The sequence below is a fragment of the Ochotona princeps genome, chromosome 22, assembly GCF_030435755.1.
Source record: "Ochotona princeps isolate mOchPri1 chromosome 22, mOchPri1.hap1, whole genome shotgun sequence".
Taxonomy (NCBI): domain Eukaryota; kingdom Metazoa; phylum Chordata; class Mammalia; order Lagomorpha; family Ochotonidae; genus Ochotona; species Ochotona princeps.
In genome coordinates this window covers 12449449-12458611 of record NC_080853.1, presented here as the reverse complement: position 1 = coordinate 12458611, position 9163 = coordinate 12449449, and the positions used below count along the sequence as shown (strand labels likewise).

Here is a 9163-nt window from a genome sequence, read left to right as displayed (position 1 = left end):
CCCCTTGATTTATGAGTATTTTATGTAACTAGCATTAGGAAAATATGCTCCTGCTATCAGCATGAAAAGCTAATGCCTAGGATAGTTTGGTCCTGAGACGAGGGTAAGAGTTTCATGGGTATAGAGCTGCGCCAGTCAATGTGCCTCAGCCACAGTTGTCCTAGAACAGAACCCTGGCAAACACAGACATGAGCCAAGCTGAGATCAGTGAAGTCCCAGCTTACTACAATCAGACAGATGTTTGAAGTAACAGATTTTGGGTAGTTTCTGACACAGCAATGGCTAGCTATTTCATGTAGGCAGTTTGTTAGTAGGCAGACTCTGCAATTGTGATCTGTAGTAGCTTTACATTTTTTTGTGTTGATGAATTTCCTAGAGATTCCAATGCCAGTGCTTTATGGATGACCCAATTCTTTCACCATGTGCACACATGGAAAAATTCCTTGATATTTGTGAGTCTTGACTTTCTCATCTGCAAGTGTAATCTCTATTTCCTGTGTTGTAGTAGTGAGGCTTAATGTAAAACTATAAAGAAACTTAGATGACAATAATTTTTTCTCATTTCCCCCAAACTCAACTGCAGGAAGACACCAATACGAATATCTTAGGAAAACACAAATCTCAGGGTCACAGCTTTATTGTATAGATTTTTAACACAGCCATATTACAAACATTGTCAGGGAACATTTACAAGAATAAATAAGATGGACTCGCAGGTGTAAAAAGTTTACACTTCACTGTAATGTACAGTCAAAAAATATATCTGATATTCATTGACCTGACATCATTACCTTCTGCTTTTTGAAGCTAAAATCAGAAAGGAAAAGGAAAGAAAAGAGCATGGACAGCACAGTGCTGGCTTTTCAAAAAGTTGATTGATTTCATGTTCTCTTCTCATACGCGCTTTATCTATCAAACAGCCGACTGTACAAGTGCCGGCCATTGGCACTGGTGGAGGAGGCTGAAAACCATGTGGAGACTTTGGTCTCATGCAATACATTATGCTCAGTGGATATTAAAACGTCAGCCTTCTGGGAGTGGGGACCTCATGAGAGCCCTTGGAGAGCTGTCAGGGTGTTCAGTAGTCTAAGCAATGATAGAGGTCCCGACTCTGCCTTTGATTAGCTAGTAGGATGTAAGGTGTAAAAGAGACAGCAGACAAGTGCTTTTGAGACTAATTACCATTATGGGTTCACTTGGATTAATCTGGGCTAGCCAAAGAGCCACCTGAAGGAAAAAAAAATCCATGTGCTAGAAGTCATAATAGCATGTTGACTGATTCACTGTGCTTTGCTTTCTAAAATCTCCATCAGACTTTGGGGCATGAGGAGAGAATCAACTTCTGCAAATGTGTTTGGTAAGCAAGCTCCTGTTCTGAGCCGTGTAGGGAACATTATGGTTTCTGGCTGCCACTAACGGCCTTCTTGGCCAGGGGCTACTCTCATCAGAGATGCCAGTAGACATCTGATCTCTGGCAAAGCAGCTGTTGTCTTTAGCTTGGTGTTTGTGGCCACCATGCTGGCTGAGCCCAGAGCAGCATCTTGGCCTGCATGATGGGAATACCTGGGCAGCAGCACAGGAAGCTTCAACTTGCACAAAACAAACAATCTGGCCTTGTGCTCTGCAGACATGAATGTATGCAAACATGATAGAAGCTGTATAAGGTCTTACCCATGTAGGACAGAAGCAATAAAAGGGCCATATCAAAAATGCTCCTTTTTTAAAGAGACATCTGGTTTCTGCTGAATAACTCCTGAGGTGGGTAGCTTACCCTCTCCTGCAGTCAGCAAGTTATTCATTGATTCTAGCTCTGATCAGACAGTGACCTAGAACTGTCTTTGGCTTTGTCCAAAATTTGCAGTTGTATGGAAGATACTGGTCTTACTTTTCTACCTGATCCACCTCTAAGCTTCTAGACTGCCCTAGGGATTTTGACCCAAGGAAAACATTACATCATTCATTTTACATAGGCAAGCCACAGGGGCAGGGTGGGCACTGAGAATTTGGACCATTGCCTAGGGAGTCCATTGACTTGTATTCATAAGCCCAAGGGAATGAAGTTCTTGTGCATGGACTCAGTTTTTGCCATTATTCCAAAAACTGCCCACCAGGGAGCCATGAGTTAATTACCCCACAGTGCAGATATTCTAATATCTAACATTTATCTAGCAATGCAAGGAACCCAGGCCCTTATTATCTGAACATTCTAACCAAGGACCAGGTTCATATTCTACTACTCAGAACGGTTCAGACACAGAAGGAAGCTCCATGGTGATGGAGCTTGCAAAAGGATTCCTAACAGATCATCTTCTACCCCATATCCCTTCTCTCAGGCCCAGTGACCTCCACCAAACTCTTAGACGGCTGGGATGCCAAGCCTTGGGGCTACCATTCTGAGTGCTGATCCTTCCTCTGGAAACCAAAAATTCAGGAATGGGTTTCAGTGACTTCTAAGGGAATATCATTTTTCTACAAAGACTCTGGATCAAGGTAGGAAGTCACTGCTCTAAGATAAAGGGTAAAAGCATGGCTGTTCCTCCATGGACTGCCCTGCCCATCTTGTCGATAGCAGCTGTTATAACTGATCCTCGGCATACCCAACAAGGGTTGACACCAAGCTGAGCCTAGATGGATCCTGGTGAGGATACATAGCGGGAGCTAGCAAAGCATCCAGGATTGGAGGATGAATAAAAACATTTCCAGAGGGAATATGACCTTCCTTTCCCCATGAGATGTGTTCCAAAGCTGCACCCTTGTTCAAGTGGTTCTGGCAAGTTCTTTCCCATTCCCTGTTTTGCCTAGTCACAGAAGAGAGCACAATGCTAGCCCCTAGGCATCTTGGTCCTGAGCATTCCCTGGGTGCAAATTTCTTAGTCTTACTTCCCTGATTTTCTGTCTAAGCCTCTTCAACTCTACATCTTCTTGTATAGCCAAGGCTTCTCTTTTCACACTGATTCTATAGGTAAGAACGCAGGACTGGGATTCACAAGTTCATGCCTCACCAAGAGGTGAGTGGAACCATACTAATCTGTGCTTCCTGCCAGCGCTCCGTCCAGGAGCCCAGTGAGTGTGTGGAGCCAAAGTAGTGAGGAGTCCCCCAGACCTCAGTCCTCCACGACAATCGTGTTCTTAGATTTTCCCACATGACAACCATATGACTCCAGTTAGTCAAGAGGCACTGCTGCCTCAAAGCCCCCAAATTCAGGAATCTGCTGAAGTCACAGGAGGGATGGGGCACATGATTGTTATGAGAGTTTATCAGGATAAAGGAGCAAATGCTGTGTGGATGGTGAAAGACGAATTTTAATTACTGTTGGGTGTTTTGGATTTGACCAAGAGCCACTGAATTACCTGCTATTGTGTAACTCACTGAGAAAATCTGAGCCACCATGTTGGAAAAATATTTTCTGTGGTCAGAAACCTAATTTGGGCTCTGGCTCCCTCATTCGCTAGCTGTGGAACTGTGAACAAGTGATTTCTTTCCCTAGGGCCTCTGAGTCCTCATCAGGAAAATGATAAGAGTCACAAACATTTGTTAGTAAGGTTGGTAGAATTCAGCAAGCTCATATGTCAGAGTCCCCAAGACAAGGTCTTCTCAGTATAGTTTTCCTCTGCTCAAAGTGTAGGGAGCCCACCTTGTAATTCGGGTGGGATGGGCAAATACTCTACTTGGGAAATGGCATGTTAAGGCTCCAGAGTTTTGGTGTCGTATTGTGCCTTAGTCTTGTCATGCCCATACCTTCCAGGTGGAATCCTAGAATGTTTCTTTTTCTACACACTGGCTAAGTAAGACTGTTGACTACCTTGCCTTCTTTGGAAGATAGTTGAGCTGTGAGAAAATGAGGGGACAAGCAAAGGATATTACTATGGGGCCATATTTTATTACTCCAAAATACCCAGAGTGTCTATAAGTTTCTTTATCCATAAAGTCACAGTTTAAAATCTTACCACTGGAAATGGGAGAAGCCACTGTCATTTTTATCTGCCAGTGATTTCAGTTCTTTCTGAGCAGAACAAATCCCAGGATTTGTATTAAACAGTGAGCTCTCTCTACTTTCATCCCATTTGGATGAGCTCAGATCAAACAGCACACAGCAGGTTGATTTGCCATGGTTTTAGGTGCCATGAGACTGGGCAGGCCATGAGCAGTGGGCTGGAGCCAGCAGGATCAGTGGGAACTGGCCCTGGGGATCTGCTCAAACACACCTGGGAAGAGCCCATCAAAAAGAAGAGCAAGCTATTTGTGGGGTTCCTTTGCCTGCCTTTGCTTTGAGACAGGTCCTTTTGAACTTCTAAAGTGATGGCCCTTCCTTGATCAAGTCTGGTGTCCCCAGACTTTGACAGCTCCAGAGCCCATGCCCATGGCAGCAGCTTTCCTGGGCTCCTTTCATGTCCTGTCCCTCATGGGCTTGGAGACCCGGGCTGGTGACCCTGTTCTGTAGTAAAGCAGGGTCCTTGAGTTTCTCGCAGCAGCCAAACCTTGAGATCTATCGCATGTTGTGTTCCAGCAACAAAGTAACGAGCAGACAGACAAATATGATATTACAAGGTACACACTTACAGGAATGTTTCACAGTGTCTGATGAAAGAAAAGGCAGCCCCGCTGGCTTGAGGGGGGCCTTCCCCACCACTAAGTGGAGTACACCACTCCAAAGCTTTGCTGGCCCTTGTGGCTTAGAAAGAAGCACCTGTACCTTCAGTAGGGAATCTGTCTCCTTGACTCTGGTTCACCTGCCACTCCTTCTGTCCTGCCAAAGTCCAGCTGGAGTGTTCTCTTGCTGTACTGCCCTGCCAGCGGCTTCACGCCTCTCTGCTGTTGCACATGCTCTCCTGCTGGTGTCTTCCTTTCTTCCCTACCTGTTGAGGCCCGTTGGGTGGATATCACTCCTCCGCAACAGCTTAGGCAGAGAAGTCTCCTGGGAGTGTAGACTCACCCCACCACTTCAGTTTCCCCAATATTCAGTGATCTTACAAGGACGAGAACTGTGCCTTATTCACTTCTGTGCCATTCATGCCCTGTCTGGGACTTGAGCAACCTCCAAGTTGGACTTGCCTAGATCCCAGCCACCTGTGTACTGTCAGACACTGCACCACCTAGAGACTGCCCCCGGCCGGCCCCTCCCAGCTGGAGGCAACGGAGAATTGTTTTCACGACGAAATTAGATGAGACTAGTTGTCCTGGGGAGCCAGGAATGAATTATTAAAATATACCTGAAGTTCTGGGCTTCCCAGAAGAACTGGCATCAGAAAGAAAGAATTAAATTTCCATTTATGGAATTCTCTTTTCAGAGGAAAACTGGCTATTGTTTTCCTTCCTGTAATAACTGCCTGGCTGAGGAAGAATGTAGAAAATGGCACAGGGGAGTTTGTTTTTTCCTGCTGTCACCTGCCTTTTTGGAACTGAGGAACGTATCCCTATTCAGTTGGGAATCAGAGCAAAGAGACTAATGACTGTTTGGAGGGGTGCTAGAGCCCATGGGAGATGTCAGGGAAGGTGCAAGCAGGATAGTCGGCCAATGTTGGCTCCCTTTCCATTGGCTCGCTGGATTCTGGGCAGGACCCCAGACCCCCAGGACTGATCTCCTTGGTCTATGTAAAACCAAAGGATAATTGGGTCTATGATCTTTTTTCTTTCAAGAAAGTTGCTGGGTTTCCCTAGCATGGAGATTGGACCTGGAGAGCCAAAATAAACAACTACAAAAGCAAAAACAGCTAGTGCTGTCTGCCCCAGAAACAAGGCTGCATCTTCAGACGAGCCCACCTCTCCTTGTTCTATGACCATGCTATCACAGGGTGGGACATTTTGAGGGCATTTCCAGGAAAACAAGTCCAAGCTACACATTCAAGCTTTTCCCGTTTATGACTAAGATTTTACACCCCAAAATAAAATTTCTTTCACAGACACTTGAGAAAATAATCAAATCTTATCTTACTCATTCCTCCCAAAAGAAGCAACCTACCAAGAGTACAAACAGGTCACATTATATGTGCCAACCAGAGCTTTGTACCTGGAAGATGGTCCCTTTATACAAAGACAAGGAGAAGCAGTACAGTGTCCGCCCATTTCATCCCCTCCCACTACCCACACACAGACACACACACAAAGGAGAACCTTTAACGTAGAGTGCTGTGGGCGGAGATGGCTAGCCAGTGAATGACAGAAGGTCAGGACTAGAGGGTGGTGAGCCAAACCCCATGCAAGTTATGTGTGAGAATGAGCAGCCTCTGACTACGGCCTAGGGAGCGTCCTGAGGTCATGCTGATCTAGACTGGCAGGTGTCCAGTGCCAGAAGCCTCTGAGGGAGATAGCAGAGCATGGCAGAGCACTGACCCCAAGAGCCCCAGTGAAAGAGTCGGACACTTGTGTCCTCTTCTGTTAAGGAGAAAGGAGGGCGGGGGTTGCTGGCCAGCTTCCCATCCACAGCACCTGCACAGTCAGCTTGCCATGAGATTCACAAACTCAAGAAAAGAACAAAAGCAAGAGGTTTAGGAACCAGAAATCTGGGGCCTTGCTCGTGGGTGACATCCGTTTGGGCCCAACTGTGGCTGGTCATGTAAAGGAAGGCCTGGGCTTTCACAGCAGCATTTCCTGTAGCTGCAGGAGACCACCCGGAAGGTGCAGAGCCCACTGAAGAACGTGGGACCACCAGTCTTCTCCATGGGATCGGGCAGGGTTGCCGCCTCCGAGCTCCTGAGCCTGGTCGCTGCCATGCACAGAAAAGGGGGCTTGCACGCAACAGCCTCGACTCCAGCAGGTTCTCCATCTCACTGGGCTAGAAGGAGCTTAAATATTCCAGGGCCACCTCATATACAAATTTATACTGTTCCTGAGAGGAAAAGAGATGAAAGGGCGGACAAGAGAGAAATGAAAAGCAAGAGAAAAAAGTCTATTACATCTACACTCAGTCAATTCAAAGTATCCATATGTGGACATCCTTCCAAGTTCTACCTGCTTGTACCCAAACTTTCTTGAATGCCTAAGTTGAACTCCTTTCTTTCTTTTTACCATTTTTTTTATACCAGTGCTTCTCAAATTGTGATATGCACACAGGGCTACCAGAGACATCTTTTAGAAATGCAAGTTTTGACTCAGTACACTTGGAATGAGGCTCAAGATTTTGCTTTTCTAAGAAGCTCCTAGGTACCACTGCTGTTCCGAGGCTGTCACTCTGAGGAGGAACTCCTTCCAGTTGGACTTCATTTGAGAAGGATTTGAAAACTCTTAAATTTGGTTGGGTAGGCTCTTTCTCAACCACTATACCAGAGCTTACCACCTAGACTCTGCCTTCCTGCTCTCCTTTCTCTCCACAGCCCCCTGGCCCAATGCTTTATACTGGTAAATTTAGCATAAATCAACTAGAATAGGTTTGAACTAAATTAAAAGCATAATTCAACACTTTCCTAATCTAGAATCCCTTCTTTCAAACTCGCATTAGCGCATCGTTCTTAAGGAAAGGTGTCAGGAGTGCCAGGATTAATATATTGATTGCCCCGTGGGGAAGAAAAGTTGGTGGCAATTGGAAGTTGGCTAGAATACTGGACAAAGCATAGCAAAGGAGACAGGCCATAAGTACATGGTAGGCATCCAAGCTACTCGGGGTTTCCAGGATTAGGTGCCATTTTTCTTCCGACTCAAGGAACTACAGTGAACCCCTGGCTGTTTGTTGGAGATCAGCTTTTGGGACACTCACCAGGGTCTCAACCATGTTGGATTTGTTGTTACGCAATGTTTTCACAATGTGGAACACGTCGATGATGTTCTGCTGCTGGATCATCTCACACACACTGCAGATGGCACAAAAGGTTCCGCTGCGGCCTCCCCCATTCCTAAACACAGAGGGAAGAGGTGAGCCCCATTCCCGGGCAAACTGCACACCACCAACAGGTCCCTGTTAATCTTAAAGCTGCTCAAAGTAGTGGGGAGTGTTTGCTCTGGGTTATGCCAGGGAAGCCAGGGGTGAAAACTGTAGTGTGAGCCGTGAGTTAGGATTTGCATCCCATGTGTTTGTATCCCTCCTCTGACCTGCTTTGTTTCCCCTGGGAGATGACCTTGGAGAGTTCAAGTAGCTTGATAACTCCTTGGCACTATAAGAATGTTACAATTACCCATGGCACATTGACCAGTCCTTCAGGGCAGAATGAATTTGTTTTTGTATGCTTGAGGCTTGCATTGTCTGAAAGGCTGCCATGAGTCCACCTACACAGCCAATGAAGACAATGGCAGTTTCCAGATGATTTTCCCAGGCATTCTGCAAGCGTTTCATTAAAGACAGCAACATTCTGTTCGCTGAGGGCTATCCAGGTCAGACTTAGGGACCAGGGCTGGGCAGAGAGGGGTGTGACTGAGACATTCTCTCCTGAAGTGACAAATTATGGGGTATGTTGAATGTTAATGTCTTTAGACTGTACTACACTTTGGCAGGAAGTAGCTAGAATCTGGAAACAATTTATCTGCCAGACAGACATCAAGAATGTCATGGTTGTTAAAATGCACATAGCGTACATGTAATTACTTAAAATAGCAAGTGTCCCTGAGGCTACCATGGGAGCATAACGTGACCAGAAAGAATTCCGCAAAGGTCTCAGATCCAAAACAGAGCAGTACGTCCAGGGGAATGTCACTGCTCTTAAGGAAGGGGCTGAAGTGCTCTTAGAAGGGCCATTCTTCTAGTACTCCTTCCTCCCTCTATTGCTTCATATGACATCTTCATGGAAACACCCCTTACAACAAGTTCCCTTAGGAATATGTCTGACTTGTAGTACTTGGCATGCTGCCAAGAGCAACTAGTGATTTCATTTAATGACCTGTGTCTAAAGAACATCTGGATAGAAAGTAAGGCACTCGATCTACCAGATGTTTTATCTACAAGACACTCAGTGACCAGATGTTGCCTGTACAGATAGTTCCCTGTGTTTGGTGGCTAATGCCTGCATCTCAGTATCTGGAACCAACGAGGATGCCAAGGTACCTATTGGAAGAAGACAGCCTGTACTTTCCCTTGGTCCAAGCTACCTACCTTGATGAGGAAGACATGAAAAGAATATATCCAAGCATTAAAACAGTCAGTTTCTAAAGCACTTGTCCAAGCCAAAGAGGTTAAGTAGATGCAGGCATCTGTAGGCCCTATGGAGTGAGAACCTGAGGATACAGATGTGGTTTTGT

General features: G+C 45.8%; 1 protein-coding gene across 1 annotated transcript in view; it reads right to left on the bottom strand.

Moving 5' to 3' along the window:
- Positions 1-6351: 6351 nt before the first annotated feature.
- Positions 6352-9163, bottom strand: part of PTPRT (protein tyrosine phosphatase receptor type T) — a 937772-nt gene continuing 934960 nt past the window's right edge. The window contains exons 31-32 of the mRNA XM_058679424.1: positions 7692-7827; positions 6352-6827 (exon numbers count right to left, since the gene is read on the bottom strand). Of these exons, the coding sequence (XP_058535407.1) occupies positions 6774-6827; positions 7692-7827 (190 nt within the window). The 3' untranslated portion in view covers positions 6352-6773. The remainder of the gene's footprint in view (positions 6828-7691; positions 7828-9163) is intronic.